The sequence below is a fragment of the Saimiri boliviensis genome, chromosome 7, assembly GCF_048565385.1.
Source record: "Saimiri boliviensis isolate mSaiBol1 chromosome 7, mSaiBol1.pri, whole genome shotgun sequence".
NCBI classification, from domain to species: Eukaryota; Metazoa; Chordata; class Mammalia; order Primates; family Cebidae; genus Saimiri; species Saimiri boliviensis.
Genome location: NC_133455.1, coordinates 92,032,784 through 92,054,544, shown reverse-complemented (window position 1 = coordinate 92,054,544; position 21,761 = coordinate 92,032,784). Strand labels below are relative to the sequence as shown.

At 39.2% G+C, this 21,761-nt stretch overlaps 1 protein-coding gene across 1 annotated transcript in view; it reads left to right on the top strand.

Annotated features, from left to right (window-relative positions):
- Nucleotides 1-2,557: 2,557 nt before the first annotated feature.
- Nucleotides 2,558-21,761, top strand: part of IPO8 (importin 8) — an 82,047-nt gene continuing 62,843 nt past the window's right edge. The window contains exons 1-5 of the mRNA XM_003926622.3: nucleotides 2,558-2,955; nucleotides 8,262-8,343; nucleotides 15,313-15,469; nucleotides 18,129-18,287; nucleotides 18,881-19,037. Of these exons, the coding sequence (XP_003926671.1) occupies nucleotides 2,872-2,955; nucleotides 8,262-8,343; nucleotides 15,313-15,469; nucleotides 18,129-18,287; nucleotides 18,881-19,037 (639 nt within the window). The 5' untranslated portion in view covers nucleotides 2,558-2,871. The remainder of the gene's footprint in view (nucleotides 2,956-8,261; nucleotides 8,344-15,312; nucleotides 15,470-18,128; nucleotides 18,288-18,880; nucleotides 19,038-21,761) is intronic.

Genomic DNA, 21,761 nt, shown 5'->3' with positions numbered 1-21,761 from the left:
GGTGAGAAGGGGTAGGGAGCTTAAGAAGAGTTCTGAGAGTTGAATCAGCCACTGAGGGAATGGAAAATGGTGCTAATTAAAGGCAAGGAATAGGATGGTAGTGCCCAATTAAAGAACACATATTTGTAGTGATGTCAGTTTGCACAGTGGGTCAAGGCTAGACTTAAGAAGCTGAGTTGGGGGTTTAATAGCAGAAAATGATGTGTAGTCAGTAATGGATAGACTAAGAACTGAAGTAGTGATTGAGCTGGAAAATAAGCTTAGAATTTTTCAGGAAGAGAGAAATGGAAGAATTGGTTCTAATTATAAAAAAGTATATTGGAGGCCGGGCGCGGTGGCTCAAGCTTGTAATCCCAGCACTTTGGGAGGCCGAGGCGGGTGGATCAGGAGGTCGAGAGATCGAGACCATCCTGGTCAACATGGTGAAACCCCGTCTCTACTAAAAATACAAAACATTAGCTGGGCATGGTGGCATGTGCCTGTAATCCCAGCTACTCAGGAGGCTGAGGCAGGAGAATTGCCTGAACCCAGGAGGCGGAGGTTGCGGTGAGCCGAGATCGCGCCATTGCACTCCAGCCTGGGTAACAAGAGTGAAACTCCGTCTCAAAAAAAAAAAAAAAAAAAAAAAAAAAAAAAGTATATTGGAGTTAAGATTTTCAGAGGTAAAAAGAATTTTAGACAATGATGATGTCCAGGAGAGTGGGTTAGTGAAATAGTGTTCATGAGACTCCTGAGTGCTAAGGAATTTGCATATTATCTTGAAATTGATGAGAAATCAAGGATCAGACATAGCAATATTAACCTTTCAGAAACTTTCCTCTGATGACAGTGTTAATAATGGATTAAAGAGGGGCAATACTGGAAGCAATCAGACGTGTTAAATTCACTGCGAAGCACTTTTGCGTCCAACTGAGGGGGAAGCTTTCAAGCCACCAAGTTTTAAGCCACATGTTTTCTACTCTCTTGATTGAACTCAGTTAATTGAACAGATCTATCTTAATTATCTGTTCCTGAAAAGATCACATCCCCTCAGCTGTGTTTTACCCACATCATCATCTTTACTAAATGTAATTAGAACTCTCCTGTGTTAACCTCAGGAAAAACTAGCTCCTTAATATTTTCATGCCATTGAAATTGTGACGCCAGATACGGTCACAGTGGACAGAAACAGTATAGCTTTTCTCTTTACCTTTCACTACTTTTCTGAGAAGTTCTGAAAATTTTTCAGAAAATGCTCAGGCATGTAGTTATCCGTTTCTGTGACCTCTGTGTTTCTGAAATGGGAGAGGTTCCCCTGTCCCCATGCAGGTGTGTAGGGTCGGGGTGTGGCTAGCTTCAAACCTCTAGAGGAGCATACAGACCGGAAGGCTGTGGGACTGCGACGCCACAGCAGTGTCTAGGAATATTTACAGCTCCTGAAGCCCCAGGTTGTGTGTATTACAAGGTGCTCTTTTAGTTTGTCTATAGGCTTGTGTTAACCAGCTTAATTAGACCCTCTACCTTGTTGCAAGGACAGAGAACTTTCTGTATCCTGGGTTCTTGCCTTGGTGTACCAGAAGAATTGGATCACACTTGGGGTTGGAGAATCAGTGCAAAGTTTCATTGGGTGGAAGTAGTTCTCAGCAGATGAGGGACCCAGAAGGGAGATGGTTTATCCCCTGGAGTTGGGTCGCTTGGCAGCCCCGGCCCTTTTCCGACTGCCCTGGCCAAAGTCTGCATCATTCTGCCAGGGGATGGCCTGCAGATGTGACAGCATGCTCCTCTTGTTCCGTCCCTAAGCTTCTCTGGACGTCTAACTGCTCGTGTCTGCCTGCTAGGGTCTCGGGTTTTTGTAGGCACAGAATGCGGGGCGCGGCAGGCCGGGGTGGTCTTGGCAAATGCAACATTTGAGCCGGAAGGGAGGAGTGCCTATCCTCACCTACGTCTGTGGGGATGGAGTCGTAGCCAGGCACCACACCCTTCTTTACCCAACACTTCACTTCCCTTTTCCCTATCATTTAAAGGGACCACGCTCTTCCCAGCGCTCCCCTATGATTTCTGCACTGTAAATATCTATCTATCTATCTGTTTAATATAGTCTCTTCTATCAGGTTGTATTACTTCACATTAACTTGCATGGAATTCATCTTGTTATAGTGTGGTACCTAAAAATCCTAGTACTGTACTATGGTTCAGAAATATATGTTTAACAAATGTTAGTGAAAGCGAATGAATGAATGAATGAATGATGCCTTCCACCCACGGAAGAACTCTGTCCTGTAAGGTACGTGATTTGAAGATCCCAACAAGTCTGTCTTGGAACAGGCCCAGTTCCGATGCCCATACAGTTCTCGGACTAACAAAAAGTGTCACACCATCCAGATACGCTTAATTTGGAAACAGCTGTAAGGAGACTCAGGGCCATCTCAAGTTTCTACATCTGGGAGGAGGCGGGGGGGGGGAGGCTGTTTACCATACGGAAGCATGGCGGCCGCCTGCCGCAGTTCGGGAGCGCAGGATCCTCTCCCGGAAAGCAGCCGAGGCCGCTTTCCGTACAGCAGCATGGCGGCCGCCGACAGGAGACGGTCTCAGCATCACGCCCGGGGGAAGAGGCCGCCGTAAAGAAAGCTCCGCTTCCTCTTCTTCCTTCTCCCGCCTCCCACCGGTTGTCGTAAAAGGGTGAATGGAGAGCGAGTTGTCGGGGGGAAAAAGGGAGGACAGGGGGCGCGGAGTCAGAGTGGCGCAGCAAGTGGCCGCAGGTGGCGACGGTGGCGGGGGGTGGGGAGTGAGGTAATCCAGGGGGCGCGGAAGAGGAGGCTGAGAGGGTGCAAATAAAATTAAAGCTGCAGTCCGGCCTACTGGTCGGGGGCCGCGGAGCCCCCACCCGGGGAGATGGACCTCAACCGGATCATCCAAGCGCTGAAGGGCACCATCGACCCGAAGTTGCGGATCGTAGCCGAGAACGAGCTCAACCAGGTGAGGAGAGGGCCTTCGGCGCCCCTCTTCCGCCGAAGCTGCGCCCCTGCCGGCTGGCCGGGCTCCCCCTCCGCGGCGCCCCTTGTCTTCGTCCCCATCGGGCTGGGACTGACGCCGCTCGGTGGGTCCCGCCCTCCGCACCCCCTGCCCCCCGGTGCAGCGGAGCCGGGCTTCCCGGATCTTTGCCGAGCAGCTCGCGCACCTGTTGGCCACCTTTGCACCTTTTCCTGTCGTCTTCCTTCTCCATGCAGTTTGTTCAGCCCACTTGGTCCGCAAGAAGCAGTTTTTAAATCTGTGCTAGTGTTTTCAGAGTGTGATTTCTTTTCTTTAAGTTCGCTGATTGGGGAGCAGGTGGGAATTTTACTTACAATTAGATCTGAGTTCAGCTTTTCTCCAAACCCAGCCCTTTTTAGGTGTTGCTGTGGAGCACGCTGCCCACTGCCGCCTCCTCTCTGGTTGGCAGGACTGTTTTGACACCGATTGGCCGAGTTTTGCGGAGCGCTGGGCAGTGCTGCTGGGGAAGAATAGGCAGTTTTCATGGTGGTACTGCCTGATCTAAGACACATCCAAGTAAGATGTGTTTGGAGTGATTTCTTATAAATGCTAAAATGCTCGAGACGTTTCTTTTTTCCGCCGTCTCCTGTTCTTGCTAATTAGCCTTGACGTCTTTCGAGCGTTATCCCCACACATCAAAAGTTTGATGATCCCAAACTCCATCTTATTCTTCCTTACCGGTACTTAAGAATCACATACCTCTGACTAAAAAGTGGGAATTAAGACCTACCCCTGGGATGGAGCGACAGCTGTTTGAGGTTGTGATGACTTGTAAAATATAAAATTCCAACATCAGCGGTTCTCAAAGCGTAGCCCAGTACCTGGCGCTTCAGCATCACCCGAAAACTTACAAATTATGCAAATTATGGGGCTTCACTCCAGACTTAAATCAGAAACTGTGGGGGTGGGGCCCACTTGTATTTTAACTAGCCCCCCCAGCTGTTTCTGTGTGTGCCTCCTAAAGTGTGACTGTTCTAAGTAAATGTTTCTGTTGGAATTGAGTTTAAAAAGCAGCTGCATGTTGGGAATCTTTGAAAGGGATTATTTTAATAGAAAGTTTAGGTGTAGTTTGCAGTAGGTATGAATGCCAGATTCCCCAGAGAGAAAAGGGAGCGTGAAAACACTGCCAACGGAGAGGAGGCTGCATTGAACTAATGCCCAAAGATAATGTATTGGTGCCTCAAAAAGAAAAGGACTGTCACGCAGAATAGGGGGAAGTTAAAGTCAGTACCTGTCCCAGGCTTTGCAGAGTAAAAGTACTGTAGGTTGGCTGGCTGGAAGAATTGTAATCCAGGGGTTAGTTAGGAAGAACAAAACAGGAGCTGAATTTGAAATCTGCTAGTATGAATAGGGAAGTTGGCCTGTTTATGAACCCCTTCTCACAATGAGGCCAGGTGGTCCTTTGATAGTGTTGATAGGGAACATGTATCTTTGATACCAGGTTACACTTTTCCTGCCTTTCACTTAACTTTCATTTCTTTCTGATTCATCAGTATATAAGTACAGTTGATGTGATAGAGGTGGAAAAAGTACGTGAGAAAGGCTGCAGAACTAGGAGACATTGAAGACCCAATCCTATTTTGTTTCATAGTACAGACAAAAGCGGCACATTCAGGGTGGTATGGCCATAGACTCTTCATGGTATTTCAATCCAAATCCATTCCATCATCACTCTGCCCTGCCCCATAGTGTCCTACCTCATCATAGACCATGATTTCCCCAGGAATTTCTAAAGGTAGCTTATTGCTACACTACTCAGTTAGCATTTATGTTTTACATAAAGCATAGTGATATGCTTTAAGGCTTTTTGAATCAGCCGTAAGTAGAATAAAATATAATGTCACCTAACCATGTAGTAAAACATGGTTATGATGATGGGTTTTGCATGCTTGCCCTTTGCCACCACTGTAACATCTGACCTTGTTGGATAAATGGGTGAGTAAATCACCATAAGTGATTATGGCCCACCTTTCTGACTTTCGGTCTCCCCTTAGCAAGTATGCTCTGCACTGGAAATGGGAGTAGCTTCTGTGGTATACTGATGCATCTGTCAATTGCTGTTTAGAAAAGTAAGCAGCTTTTGCACAAGAGTCTGTGTTCCAATGGATACATTCTCATTTGGAGCTATATATTTTTTTTCAGGCCAACATTTTTCTGTTACTAGTGACTAGCTCTCTGACTGCTATTTGTAATATTGTTTGTATGGGAAAATGTACTTTCAGTTTTATCTCAGGATATTAAGAGTGAATCTTATACATCTTCCTCATTGTTTACAGACCAGAAGTCCCATTAGTGGCATCGTAGAGAAATAGGAATGGGTAGGTACCTTGCTTAAGTAATTCATCCAGAAAGGTGTCATCTTTTAACAAATTATCCTTCACATGGCCTTGATAGGAAAATAATTTTTTTTTTTTTTTGAGACGGAGTTTTGCTCTTGTTACCCAGGCTGGAGTGCAATGGCGCGATCTCGGCTCACCGCAACCTCCACCTCCTGGGTTCAGGCAGTTCTGCCTCAGCCTCTTGAGTAGCTGGGATTACAGGATGCGCCACCATGCCCAGCTAATTTTTTGTATTTTTAGTGGAGACGGGGTTTCACCATGTTGACCAGGATGGTCTCGATATCTTGACCTTGTGATCCACCCGCCTCGGCCTCCCAAAGTGCTGGGATTACAGGCTTGAGCCACTGCGCCTGGCCTGGAAATAAGTTTTTACTTTGATTGTCCAGCTTTGGAATCTCTGCTTTCCATGCATGCATACATACCATTTTCATTACCTTTGATTAAGAGAATTTGTTTATATACAGCAGATGTATTTACTGAGTTGTTAATATATTGCAGATATTAGTATAAGAGTTTGTTCCCATGGAGTTGGGGATATAGACAAGTAACTAATATAATTTCAGGTCATAAGTGCTGTAGAGAGTAAAGCTGGAGCAAGAGTGTTGAGATGTATAGTCATTTTCTGAAGAATGACATTGAACAGTGTTGGATACTGTGAAGTAATTGGCCCGGCAAAGAACTGAGAGAGGAACAGAGGGAATAAGATTCAGAAAAGGCCCTCAACTTGGTGTGCTGGAGGACTAGAAAGGTTAATGAAGTGGAGCAGCGAGTGAGAGGATGGAAGGAGAACATTGGTTTTTTGCTTTATGAGTTCTCATAAATGCAGAATTTAGTTAAGCAAACTGCTTAGTTGCAGAAAACTTCACAGATACAAAATATCCTGAGGAAATCATTGAGAAATTAGTCTTGTTTATTTTTTAGAAACAAGAGGCCTGAAGAGGCACAAAGAAATTGGGCAACTATTTCTGAGTAAAGTAGTATGAAAATATAGCTGAATTTATCTCTGTTTTAGCTGGTCCCTTTATCATAGACTGAATCAATGTTGAAAGAAGACAAGGTTTCTGAAATTTTAAAAAATGGCAACAGTTGCAAAAAAGGAAGTTTCAAAATGTGTACAATGGCAACAGTGTTGAAATAAAAGTAATCTCTGCAATAAGTATATCACTTTTAAATAAGTAGCATTTATTTAGGTGTAAATGTTATTTCGTGTGTGTGGAATAATATATATACTTTTTAAGCTCCCACTGTGTGTGTGGAGGGGGGGATTCCAGAAAGCTGGAAATCCCAGAATAATCTTTTTTAACAAATAACTGAAGGCAGTTTTTTAATTATTAGAATAAACTGTATAGATGTTTTAATCTTTGATTCATGACAAGATCTTTCAGTATTTAGAAAGTTATAAACATGAGTTATATATGTAGAAGGTGAAAGCTGGGCTGAATCTGTTAATTTTGCCTTCTTATAAACTTGTTAGAACGAATCTGTTTTCTTAAAAACTGCTTTAAAATCCTAATGGTTTCAATTATGGATAAACAAATTTACATTCCACAGATTTGAGATCTGAAGACTACACAGGATGAAAAGAAGAACAATTATAATTCACATTTTTGGAACGGATATAAGAAAATTTGGAAAGCACAATGTTCTTGGATGAAAAGGATTAATACTTTTAAAATGCTGCTTTTCTCCAAATTAATTTTCTAATCAAACATTTATCTTTCTAGATACTATTTTAGTTGAAAAAGATGAGCAGTGTGCCCAAACCTAGCTGTGTATTGAAAGGGATGTCCCTGGATCTCCTCAGAGATCTAGGCTCTGAGGAGAAGGGTGAGCTGAATAGATTGTCTGGGTCATTGTCTGGTTTGGCCTCACTGGAATTTGAATCTTTTCAAATGAATGTCAGTGAACAAAGGCATATGTGAGCCCTGAGAATGTGACAGGACTGCAATATAGTCCAGGTACTATACATCTGGATATAATGTGATCAGAAGGAATAGATGCTCTGTATTTTTCTGCTTCTAAGGTCACTATGGCCAAACTCAGGAGCAGTTCAAAGTAGAGCACACTTGTGGGGTGAAGTGACCCAGGCCACAGGGCAGAGCAGGAATTTCATCCACGTAGGCTCACTTAGGAATTAAGTTTAAAAGACAGTACAGCAGTAGAGGGCAGCTGGTGATGACAGCATGCTCGACAGAGTCTCGTGAGTCACACTGTTCCAATCTGGACTGGCTTCTCTCCATAGCTCATGCTCAACTGTGTAACATTATCTTGTCCATTTTGCTCTGTTGGCTCTCCTATTTCCTGTAGCCCTTGTTTTTGTGTTTTCTGTTTGTCAGAAATACCATAAACAAAATTGAAGCACAAATAATCTAGGAAGAAACACTTATACCATGTGTAAGTCAAATAAAAGATTGTGATTTTTAAATTCATAAATAGTTTGTAGAATTTATTAAGAATAAATACTCCATTTACAAAAGGATAAAGGGAGTAAGGAATTTGTAGAAGAAACAGCCAACAAAGAGGAAGATATCCAACCTCCTTAGTAACAGAGAAAATGCAATTTAAAACATTCATAAAATTTTAAAGTTTTAAAGGAATGATGATACCTGTATTAGATAGATGGACACTATCATATGCTGCTGTTGGGCATGTAAATTGCTATACCCTTTCTGGAGACCATTCTGACAATATGTTCAAAAATCATCAAAATGTTCAGATTCTTTTATTGATCAGTTTCTGCTCAGGAAAATTTTTTGACTTGAAGTATTTTAGTAATCTTCATTTTACCTTGAAGGGTTTGTCTCAATTTAAAAGTTTTTCTTTTATTTGGACAGTAATGTGTTCCGTAACGGGTGCTAACTTATAAGATACTCATATTTCCCTATTTTATAAAACATTTCTTTTTAATTTCAGTCCTACAAGATTATCAATTTTGCCCCCAGTTTACTTCGGATTATAGTCTCTGACCATGTGGAATTCCCAGTACGACAGGCAGGTGAGTTGATATTTTTATCCTTTATAAATTTATTTATAGGTGGAAGTAGAACGAGATTATTATTTTAATTTTAAATGTCTGTAATTTAATGAAATATTTGGAAGCACTCATGAAATATTTCTAGTGGCTTAAAAAGGCTTTGTTTTCCCCTAGAAACTTAGAGGTAGATACTGAGCTCTCAAATACACTCTGGCTTTTTTTTTTTCCTCCTCTCCCTTCCACCTACCAATTCCTTGCCTCTGTAACTTTGCCATTATTTTTGTTAGCTTTCTCAATTTTAATAGCTAATCTCCCTAATGCTTTATGATTTCTGGTAGCCTAGCCTCTGGGCCTGTAGATTAAGACCAGGAATTTATATATGTGAATTCGAGCCCTGTTACCTGGCAAATCACGGAGGTAATGCGTTGCACAGATGTTCCTAACCCAGGTGACTGTGGAGCAGGACTGTGTTTTAAACATGAAACTTACTTTTAAGTCTTAAGTTTTTTCATGATGTTGTACATTGTTCTTTTGTCTTGATTTTTTTATGGACTAGTCATTAGAGCTCAGAAGTTTAAAAATTAGAGCCTTAGAGTGTCATGAATTTTCAAAAGATAACCAAAAACTAAAGGAGGTGAAGGACAATAGCTAGTTAAAAATAAATATTTAAAAAGACTTATTATGTAAATGACATATACACGTAAGTAATTTGGACAATTTAGAAGAATACAAAGAAGTAAGTAAAATTACCCAACATTCGTCACTCGGAAATGACCATCATTACTCAGAAATGGCCATTGTTAATGTTAGGTGAACATTAGCCTTTGCAAGTGTTCAGGTAGAAGGATAGATGAACAGTTTATAGAAATGGGGTCATAATCTACATGCTGATGAAAGTATTTACTTTTATTTGAACAGAATAAAAAGATAAGAAATATTAAACTTTGGGAAGATTTATAACACTATATATGATTTCCTAAAAGATCCCTTTGTGGTTAAAATAAAAAAGAAAATCCTATGGAAAAACACTCATGTTGGAATTATTTTTTACTTTTGTTAGGTTTACAAGACTTCTGTGTAAATTTTTGAAACCATAACTCACACTTGTTTCACCTTTGTTCTATAAAATAGGGCTGTTCTGAAACAATGTTTTGTTGAATGAAACCTATTTTAAAAACCTAATTGTTTATGGCGCCATTGTAAAGTTCCTATGAAGCATTTAAGAAGTAACATTTTAAAATGTCTTAAAACAAATTATTACATTAATGACTTCCTTCTATGACATGGAAACATTACGAAAACACAGTTTATACCTTAGATTGCTTTTAATACACCCAAAGGTGACTACCATCAGCTTTCATGCATGGTTCTCCAATTCTTTTGTTTATATTACACATGCTATTTTACAGTTCTCTTTCTTTTGCTTAACTGTGTACCCTTGAAGATTGCTCCAAGTTGATGCATATATATACTTGTCTTTATAACAGCTGTGCAGTATTCTTTATATAAGAACTACTGTGGTTTACTTAAACAATTTGATATTGATGGACATTTCCCTTATTGTCTTTTTTTTTCACTGTTGATAGAAGCAATGCTAAGCGAGTGTCATTGGATATGTGCCTAGGTACTGTGGGAGTGTTTTTATAGAATAAATTATAAAAAGGGGAAATGCTAGGCTGATGGATATTTATGACATTTGTTTATTTATTGACTTTTTCTACCAACAGTGCATTAGAATGCTAGGTTCTCCAGCTCCTCACCAAGTCTGTACAACTTAGTGAAGTTTCAATGTCAAACAAACAGCATTGAAAGGCAATTTTTTCTTCATATTTATTTTTTCATAGTTTAGATTTCAAATCTGTTAACTAAAAGATAAAGTATATTTTGGTGGTTATTTCCTAACTTATTAGGACCACCTACTTAGAGCAACCATTTTTATCATAGACTCTGAAATATATTGATAAAATTCTACATTATAACCTACATTTACGTTTCACTTATAAATTTTCTGCTCTGTTTAATCTATTATTAAAATACAGGGATGTTCCAAGACACCCAGACAGATAATTTATCATCTTTAGCATGACATTTAAAAAAGAATGATGGGATTTTTGCTTTCAAAGAAAGCCTGTATAAAGCTGTTAAAAATCATGCTAATGTTAAGTGGAAATACATCTGCAAAATAGTTTTTCTCTTTTGCTTGTGGGAAATCTAAAGTGTTTTTGCTCCATCAAGTGTGCTCATTAGTGAGTGCCCTTTCTTACCTTACTGTGAGTTTTTAAGAAACAGGAAAAAATTATTTTGATGTTGCCAAGCAAAACAAAAAAAATTGAGTGTTTGGTCTGCTGCTTTTCTTTTGAGGTGTTGATAAGCATAATAGCATTATTAATATTATGTGCAATGAAGTAAGCCTATCTTAAATTTAGGATAGTTATGATGAGGAATCTCAAGTCACTTTTGTTTCTAATTTTTTACTCCTTACCTCTGAAGACAAGAGACTCTTTAGTAAAATTTCTTTAATATATGTAAATTTAGGCTCGGAAATGTACTTCTTCAGTGCATTTTGGAATTGCTATGAAAAGGAGAGTAGTTTGGATTTAAAAGTGGTGGTGAGAGGCATTAGAGCTGAAGAGGTCGTCAGTGATGACAGATGTGGGACTATCATTTTTTTTTTTTTTTCTTTGAGACAGAGTTTCGCTCTTGTTACCCAGGCTGGAGTGCAGTGGCGCGATCTCGGCTCACCGCAACCTCCGCCTCCTGGGTTCAGGCAATTCTCCTGCCTCAGCCTCCTGAGTAGCTGGGATTACAGGCACGCGCCACCACGCCCAGCTAATTTTTTGTATTTTTAGTAGAGGCGGGGTTTCACCATGTTGACCAGGATGGTCTCGATCTCTTGACCTCGTGATCCACCCACCTCGGCCTCCCAAAGTGCTGGGATTACAGGCGTGAGCCACCGCGCCCGGCCTGGACTATCATTTTTAAAAAATCACATGGTTTTTAATTTCTGTAAGTTTGCCTGCTCCTTTTCTTTCTTTTTGTTTGTATTTCCAAAGGATGGACAGGGAGAAGATATAACAATTCATTTTGTGGTTATTTGTTCAGAGGTGATTTGTTAAGATTGACCTCAGCATTGTAGAGTGCAGAACCTAGAAATAAAGAGAAAGATGTCTCTGATCAGTCCCGAAACATTTTAAGAAGCTCTTTTATTAACATTCATGTGTTTTATTTGTAGGAAGCTTTGTAACACGTACTCAGAATCTATTTAATATTATTTTGATGTAATTAACACATTTGTTGGCTAATCTCCTAGCCTTTCACAGAGTATAAGGGAGAGAAGGGCTATAAAGTTATAATGAAAAACAGCAAGGCTTAGAAACATGAACTCAAAAGCATGACATTCTGCTCACTGAGATAACAGCACTTTCTCCACTTTGAAGTTATTAAACCCAATTGACCTCTGTCGTGTGTTTCTGGGTCTAGAGCTTAAATGATGATTCATTGTGCTGAAGGAGAAAAGTGTGTGTGTGTTTTAGAAAGTTAATTTCAACTTACGATGCTTCAAATGTTAAGTGAATTTTGTAGGAAAACTATCTTAGAGCAGCCATTTTTATCGTAGAATCTGAAATACATCTATACAATTCTACATTATAACTATCCTAAATTTAAGTGCCATTTGTAAATTTTCTGCTCTATTTAATCTATTATTAAAATACAAGGATGCTCCAAGTCACCCGGAAAGATACCGTAAGTTTAATACTTCCTTTATGAATTGGATTAAGATGATATTAGTCATTAGTTTCTTAGCTCTGGCAAATGGTTTGTTGTTAGGTACTTAAATGATTAAAGGGAAGTTTTTAGAGTATTGATATGGTAACAGTTATTTTTGGTATTTTTCCTTTATTCTTAGTAATCCATAATTATCCATAATGTAAAGTTTTCTTTTTAATTATTGTATTAAGTTTCAATTTTATTTTACCTAATTGTACATTTGTTTAGCCATATACAAATTAGTCAGTGTGCCTTTAAAGGCTGTCTTGTGTGTTGCACCATAATACTATTTTAAATTATAACTTTTTAGTTATAAAAGTAATATTAATAGTATTTAATGGCTAAATCATAAATACGTCCATGATTTTACCATGTCTGTATCTTTACTGTCTAAAAGTTGCTTTTCTTTGTTTTCAAGACTAGTTCTATAGGGATCAAAATGATTTTGTGAATAGTATAGTTGATTTTTCTTTTTGCAAAGATTAATCCTGTGAAAATCAGGCTGGGTGTTTATGCCTATAATCCCAGCACTTTGGGAGGCTGAGGTGGGTGGATCGCTTGAGCCCAGGATTTCAAGACCAGCCTGGGCAATATGGCGAAACTTTGTCTTTACAAAAATACAAAAAATTAACTGGTGTGGTGGTGCATGCCTATATTCCCAACTACTTGGGAGACTGAGGTGGGAGTATCACCTAAGCTGTGGAGGTAGAGGCTGCAGTGAGCTGTGATTGCGTCCCTGCAGTCCAGCCTGGGTGATAAAGTGAGACCCTGTTTCAAAAAAAAAAAAAACAAAAACCCAAAAACCCAAATGCTATGAAATCAGTCTGAACTGCTGACAGGTTGGTTCATATCCTTAGATCATTCATTCATTATTTTTTGAATGAGTCTATACATTTTTATTGAATGTGTACTTTTTGCCAGCCACAGTTACCTAATGTGAAGTCTATATTGGGATAAAACATGGTGCTTAGTCTAGAGCCTCCCTTTATATAATTTTTGTTTTCACCCAAATAAATTGAAATCTTAGTTGGAACAGTCTTTCAGAACTTTAGCAACTCAAAACCAATGAAAGAGGAGCTTACAGGATGTCAAGTTCATAATTTCACTAAATGTCTTTTTTGTTTTCACTAATGTAGAATGTATTGGTGTATTCTCTATGGTATAGTGCTTTTACTAGCCAATTTAGTTTTGTTGTTGTTGTTGTTGTTGTTGTTGTTGTTGTTGTTTTTTGAGACGGAGTTTCGCTCTTATTACCCAGGCTGGAGTGCAATGGCGCGATCTTGGCTCACTGCAACCTCCGCCTCCCGGGTTCAGGCAATTCTCCTGCCTCAGCCTCCTGAGCAGCTGGGATTACAGGCACGCGCCACCACGCCCAGCTAATTTTTTGTATTTTTAGTAGAGACGGGGTTTCACCATGTTGACCAGGATGGTCTCGATCTCTTGACCTTGTGATTCACCCGCCTCGGCCTCCCAAAGTGCTGGGATTACAGGCTTGAGCCACCGAACCTGGCCTGTTGTTGTTTTTAAGATGGAGTCTTGCTTTGTTGTCCTGGCTGGAGTTCTGTGGTGCGATCTTGGCTCACTGCATTTGCCACCTGAGTTCAAGCAATTTGCTGGGATTACAGGTACCTGTCACCATGCTTGGCTAATTTTTATATTTTTAGTAGAGATGGGGTTTCACCATGTTGGCCAGCGTGGTCTCCAACTCCTGACCTCAAGTGATCTGCCCGCCTCGATCTCCCAAAGTGCTAGGATTACAGGCATGAGTCACTGCTCCAGGTTGGCAATTTACTTTTATGTTAAAAGGTGGGTAAAGAAAGAGTTGGTGGGGAGAGAAGAGAAGGTTAAGGGAAGAAAGTTATGCCTCTTTGCAAATCACATCTCTTTATTCTTCACATACACACACACACAAACACACATGTATGACATAAGTATTTACTTACATTCATTGTTCAGCTAGGATGATTAGAAAGCTTCACATTTTGACCAGGTGTGGTGGCTCACACTTGTAATCTCAGCACTTTGGGAGGCCGAGGTGGGCGAATCACCTGAGGTTAGGAGTTTGAGACCAACCTGGCAAACATGGTGAAACCTCATCTTACTAAAAACACAAAGATGGCCAGGTACTGTGGCTCACGCCTGTAATCCCGGCACTTTGGGAGGCAGAGGCGGGTGAATCATGAGGTCAGGAGATTGAGACCATCCTGGCCAACATGGCGAAACCCTATCTCTACTAAAAATATAAAAATTAGCCTGGTGTGGTGGCGCCTCCCTATAATCCCAGCTACTCGGGAGGCTGAGGCAGGAGAATCATTTGAACCCGGGGAGTTGGGGTTGCAGTGAGCTGAGATCACGCCACTGCACTGCATTCCAGCCTGACAACAGAGGGAGACGCCACCTCAAAAAACAAAACCCCACAAAGATTAGCTGGATGTGGTGGCACATGCTTGTAATCCCAGGTACTCATGAGGCTGAGGCAGGATAATCACTTGCACACCCGGGAGGCAGAGGTTGCAGTGAACCAAGATCTTGCCACTGCACTGTACCCTGGGTGACAGAGTGAGACTCTGTCTCAAAAAAAAGAAAGAGAAAGCTTCACATTCCTTCTTAAAATGATGTAGCTATATCAGATTATGTATTTTGATAGACGTGCACATATAAAAATTTCCTGAGCTTTTTTCCCCCAAAATTTTGAAGGCTGCTGTTCATTTCCCTATTGTATTTACAAGTAATAAATATTTCAAAAAGGCTAGATGAAAATTCCCAATACTATAAAAAGCAGAGATGTTCCAAAATGCTAGTGTTTGATAGTAGCCAGTGGGAAAACAAAGCAAAACAAAACACAAAAGCCATCTTCATGAAGAAAAGTACAACTTTACCTGTGGTCACCTCAGAATTAGGCATTGTGAAAAGTACGATTTTATGATCTCAAAGTATGTTTAGTATGGCAAGGAAACATACATGATTTTCAGATAATGTTCCTGTCCTGTAAGCTCTGGGGCTTGACTTAATGAAATGTTTTCTGCGTAGACTAGCTAAAGTGAAATCTTCACATTCTTAACCACTTTCTCTTCCTGATTTGGCTGTTCATACCTGTAAGAGTATCCATTTTTGCTGGGTATTATGTTTAACATTGAAGGGTTTGGACTTTCCTACTCTGTGAGGCTGAATCAAAGCCATCCTTTTTGATACTGCTACATTAGCATTTTTTCTCAAACTCAGCTGCCATTTACCTGAAGAACATGGTGACACAATACTGGCCAGATCGAGAACCTCCACCAGGAGAAGCAATATTTCCATTCAACATTCACGAAAACGATCGCCAGCAAATACGTGATAACATTGTGGAAGGAATAATTCGGTCTCCAGATTTAGTGAGGTATGTGGTGCTATATCTTTATGACTACTAGAAACCATGAAATGCTTAGATCTGAGGGTGGGTACTGTTGGATCGAATCCTCAGCCTCATGTTTCTTTTTCTAAAGAGGTATAGTAATGAAGAGGGGCACTCAAAGAGTAAGTTTCTACTTAGAGGTCTTTGCATTTGTAATTCTTGGCCTCAAAATATTTTGGAAAAGATTTTGTGGCCATATGTTGCCACAAAAAGTGGTAAGATTTAAAAAAAAAAACTTAACCAAAACAATTGCATAAATCCTTGCTATTTAAATAACCTTTATGCTTAGTCATGATCTCTTGACTTTTTTTCTACCCTCTTTGCTTTTCTTTGATACAGAGAGATTGATTTTGGAAATTTTAGCCTATCACCTATCTTAATCTTCTCCCTATATTTTTATTCACATTTATGAATCGAGCATCTTTTCCTTCAGAGAAGGCAGGATAGAGTAGGTATAAGCTAGAACAGGCGTCCCCAAACTACAGCCCGCGGGCCGCATGCAGCCCCCTGAGGCCATTTATCCAGCCCCCCGCCGCACTTCCGGAAGGGGCACCTCTTTCATTGGTGGTCAGTGAGAGGAGCACAGAATGTGGCGGCCCTCCAATGGTCTGAGGGACAGCGAACTGGCCCCTTGTGTAAAAAGTTTGGGGATGCTTGAGCTAGAAGAATTGTCTCTAGTTTTTCACATTCATAGATTAGATGCTATAGAGCAGTACTGTCCCACAGAACTTTGTGCAGTGGTAGTGTTCTGTGTCAGTATTGTCTAATACTTAGCCACATGGCATTAACGACTGTTGAGCGCTTGAAATGTTGCTAGTGTAACTGAGGGACTGAATTTTTAATTCCATTTACTTTTGATTTATTTAAAGTGTGCATATGTAACTAGCAGCTGCTCTATTGGACAGAGCAGCTGTAGAGTCATAAAAATTTTGCAATCTTAAAATAGGAGAAACAAATTCTTTTCAACATACGAGGTAGTAATTAGGTATCTTTTGAAAACGAAGGGACAAATAGGTGAAACGGAGGTAGAGGAATGAAATTTTTTAATGCTAAGGGGTTGGATATGACGTTAGCTCTGAGCATCTAAATAGCCATAATGACATAAGTAGTGGAAAAGGAAGGAAGTATGAGGGGTAATAGGAAGGAGAACAACATTGAACTCTTAGAGCAATTAATTTGTTAATATGTGTACTGGTAAAAAAAAAATCACTATTATTCTCATTGGTTAATCAAATGCCAGTCATGGGACTGACACCCTTATGGTACCATCATGTATCCATTTATTTCCAAAATCTTACATTTTCAGATCTTCCTTAATCTTCCAGTGGTTCTACACAGTAATGCATTGAAGGATGGCCTTTCATAACCATGCTTTGCTTGGAATGAGAAAGGCCTGGGAAGATAAAATAAAAAATAAAAAGCTTCAATTTTATTGCATATAAATTTGACCTATTTATTCCTTAAAGGAACAGCTACTAGTGGCATTAGAGATCTTTATCTTTATCATGAGACAGTTCTCTGTGGCTTTGCTCCTTTTATGTCCTTAAGGCTTAACTATAATCACTATTGAAGAAATTTCTTCCTCCTATTCTCAAAGTTTAAGAGTATTACAAAGGGAGTTTTCAAATAGATTTGATAACGTAAAGAAATGGCATCATTTTGTTTAATTGTACCAGTTTCGGTGAATCTGAGTTACAATTTGTTCAACTGAAAATGCTTTTTTTTTTTTTTTTTTTTTTTTTTTTTGTAGTTGCACTGTAGAATCCTAATTTTGCCAGATTTACTTTTTAACCATACGCAAATGTCATGTAAAGTCATATTCGGTGATAACATTGAATCGATAGTTTGTAGAAGAGAAAAATTTCCCCCTATTTTCTTTTCAGTTCCAGTTAAAGTTGAAATCTCATTGAGAAAGTAACTGATCCGTGTTCTCAGAGAACTTCTTTTAGCATTTAACTTAGTAGTTTTATTAAAGGAATATTTTATTTTTCTGTTTTGTGTCTTTTCTGTTGCCTTTATCATTTATTTTTTTGGAAATAGCTCTTAGCTCTCCTCTTCAGGAATTGCCTTGCTAATACTTGTTTCTTTCTTAGGGTGCAAAAATTAGGATCTCAGACTGCTTTGGATAGAATCAACATACGGTGTTGGGTGTTAACTGATAATGGATGGGTTTAAGATTTTGGCCTATAGAGAACCTTTCCACAATTATGTAGGCCTTCTTTGTGCTTACTTGTACCATCTTTAGGTTTGTCTGTTTGAAGTGATATGATATTTTTTCTCCTCACTTAGGATATGGTAACCAAAATATGAGACATAACAAGCTGGGAAATTTTACAGAGCAGAGGTAGATTCATTGGAGATGTTTGAAAATTAAAAAAAAGATTTAAAAAATAAAAAAAAAATGTATTTCGAATAAGGTAGTTTGAAAGGTTTCATTCATTTTAGGAAATCACCCATCTGTTTATTTTCAATAAGTTAAGTCACTGAGGATGTTTTTTAGATATGTCTTTTCTCCCTACCCCATGTGTGTAATTATATAATATAGGCAAATAGGAGAAAACAAACTTGTATGTAAAATATTGGAGGTCTTTGAAATGCTATTTATAACTACATAGATTTTGGACTTTTCTTCCCCACCTTGTAGAGTCCAGTTAACAATGTGTCTCCGTGCCATCATAAAACATGATTTTCCTGGTCACTGGCCAGCAGTGGTCGACAAAATAGACTATTACTTACAATCACAGAACAGTGGAAGCTGGCTTGGCAGTTTATTATGTCTGTATCAACTGGTGAAGACATATGAGTAAGTTGGTCTCTACTGGCTGAAGAAAGCAGCCTTGTGTGACTTAGAAATAATTAAATTGCATCGAGTAGTGTGTTGTGGATATTCTGCACAGGTTATCGGATTAGTTGGGGAAATGTTGGGTTAAACATGCTTAAATGTGTTTATTTGCTGCAGTTATTCAAAGAAACTTTAATGTGCTAATGGGTATTTTGTCTGCTCCATTTAGGGTAATGTAAGAAAAAGACATTTTCTCCTATATTATTTGTTATATAGTCTGTCTATTTAAAAATAGCATAGCAACTTGTATTTTATAGAAAGAGTTTTGGCTTGATGAAAAATACTAGAAACATTCATGTAGGAAAACTGCAAAATAGCCTTGGATCGGTTTAAACTGGTCTAAATCTTTCCAGAAAGACTTTTAAGTGTTGTGCCTAAAACAGGATGTTATTTTAAATTTCTTTTCAATGTAATTCTAGCAATTCAAACAGAAACTACAAGCCAATGTTAATGATTTTATTAGTTTTATGTATCTAAAAATATTTTCTAATTTATTGTTGATAGTTCTTTGGATGGGAGAAATTACTTTTCTGTTTCTGTCTTTGCTCATGTAGATATAAGAAAGCAGAAGAAAGAGAACCTCTTATAGTAGCAATGCAGATATTCCTGCCTCGTATTCAGCAACAAATCATGCAGCTCCTTCCTGATTCCTCCTTTTATTCTGTAATACTGCAGAAACAGATTCTAAAAATCTTTTACGCACTTGTTCAGGTAGGTTTCTATTGCAGAAAGCAAATACGGAATCTTGTATTTCTGCCTGACACATGGAAAGTACTCAATAAGTGTCAGTTATCATTAAAAATTATTATATATTCTCCCATATATTTCTTTTAAAAATGCTTATGAGGAACAGGTTCACAGAAATTAATCGCCCAAGATCATCTCCGTGGTAGATCTGCGCCTGTGTGCTTTTCATTCCAGTGTCTGAAATTATGGGTAAGGAAGAGCTAGGGTAGGTAAACCTACCTGCCCTAAAACCTGATTACTCAACTTATCTGTTCTTTTTTTTTTTTGAGACGGGGTTTCACTCTTGTTACCCAGGCTGGAGCGCAATGGCGCGATCTCGACTCACCGCAACCTCCGCCTCCTGGGTTCAGACAATTCTCCTGCCTCAGCCTCCTGAGTAGCTGGGATTACAGGCACGTGCCACCATGCCCCGCTAATTTTTTGTATTTTTAGTAGAGACGGGGATTCACCATGTTGACCAGGATGGTCTCGATCTCCTGACCTCGTGATCCACCCGCCTCGGCCTCCCAAAGTGCTGGGATTACAGGCTTGAGCCACCGCGCCCGGCCAATTTATCTGTTCTGTAGCATTCTTGCCTGTAGATTAGTTATGATTATAAGAGAAGAAGAAGGAAAAGAAGAAGAGAGTCCCTCTTGTATGGGAAATCACATTGATGGTAGTGTCTTTGCATTTGACTCAAAGCTAACAGAAGATTCAGGGCTCATTTTCCTTGGTTTAAAATGCTTCCTAAAAAAAAAAAAATCTGAAGGCTATCAAGGATACTAACATGGGAATCCAAAAAGAAATTAGAAGATAGAGATGGAATACATTTGAAATACAAGAATATTTAACATCAAATACTTGAAAGACTTAGGTAAATTGTTTAGGTCTGATTGGAGGAAGAATAATTGTTTCCAGGCTTGACTGTTTGATGAGTGAATTAAAGCCCTATTACATGTTTTCTAGTTGAATTTGTCAAGAGAAGAGGATGGTTTTGTTGATCTCAAAAGCCAAGATAGTTTGGATTGGTCTCTGGCTTTTTATTGACTTAGATACTTAAACTGTTTCAGAATATTTTACTTTAATAAAGATTTATACTTTCATTAAAGCCTCATCTTTTAAACTTTTAATAGGGATAGTCTGAGGCAGATCTCCCCCCGGGCCCCCACAGCAGCCTTTTGGAGGGAAAGAAAAGGGGGAAGGAGGCAAATCTGAGAAGAGAAGAAACTAGAATACTAGGAAAATATGTTCTCTTACTTGTTTTGAAATAATAGTCAGAGGCCAGACTTCCCTTTCCTAGAAATTGGGAAGTAAGACAAAGGTTGATGAAATAATTTTTCTAAAGCTTCTGTCACTAGTTGGTTTGCTAAGAGGACAGAATCTACATATTTTTCTCAATCTATACATGTTAAAATCCTGAAAAACCTCAATATTTCTAACCATTTTGGTAATTCTTAGGTACTAATACATTAACATTTTCCTCTGGGAGATAGAAATTTAGAAGGCATTAGGAGCCACTATTAAAATGCTGACACAAGTAAAAAGCAATAAAAATTTTGTTTTTAGAAGTACGAGCAGCTGGGTGTGGTGGCTCACATCTGTGATCCCAGCACTTTGGGAGGCTGAAGCGGGTGGATCACCTGGGGTTTAGAGTTCAGGACCAGCCTGGCCAACATGGTGAAACCCTGTCTCTACAAAAATACAAAAAATTAGCCAGGAATGATGGCGGGTGCCTGTAATCCCAGTTAACTCAGGAGGCTGAGGCAGGAAAATTGCTCAAACCTGGGAAGTGGAGGTTGCAGTGAGCCGAGATTGCGCCATTGCACTCCAGTCTGGGCAACCGAAAGAGACTGTGTTTAAACAAAAAAAAAATAAAAAGATAAAATAAAAGAAAGTATGATGCAACGGATCTTGTCCAAGTAGCATTTATAATATTTGTACAGGGCACTTGGATATTCTCTACATAACCTCAGCCTAACCATCAGCCTACTTCTCCTCTGTTCCCTATCTCAAATCCAAATGGCTCCCAAATTCACTTAGAATAAACTGTGAACTTCTTAATATAGCCCATAAAGCCCTTCTTCTGTCCAGCTTCTTCTCTTATCATTCCTACCTTTGTACTTGTATAGTCATGCGTTACTTAACTCTGGGAATACATTCTGAGAAAACCATTGTTAGGTAATTTTTGTCCTTGTGTGAACGTTGTAGAGTGTACTTACACAAACCTAGATGGTACGGCCTACCACATACCTAGGCTCTGTGTTGCTCCTAGACTGCAAACCTGTGCATGTTACTGTACTGAATACTGAAAGCAACTGTAACTCAGTGGTAACTAATTGTATGTCTAAACATAGAAAAGGTATGCTAAAAATATAGTATAAGATTTTTTTAAATGGCACAGCTGTGTCGGGTATCATGAATGGAACGTGCAGGACTGGAAGTTGCTCTGGGTGAGTTAGTGGTGAGTGAATGTGAAGGCCTAGCACGTTACTCTATGCTACTGTATGTAGACTTATAAATGTTGAACATTTAGGCTACACTAAATTTATAGAATTTGTCTGCAATAATAAATTGACCCTAGCTCACGGTAACATTTTTACATCATAAACTTTAACATTTTTAACTTTTTGACTGTGTTGTACTAGCACTTAGTTTAAAATATTAACATGTTGTACAACGGTACAAAAATACTTTCTTTATATCCATTTT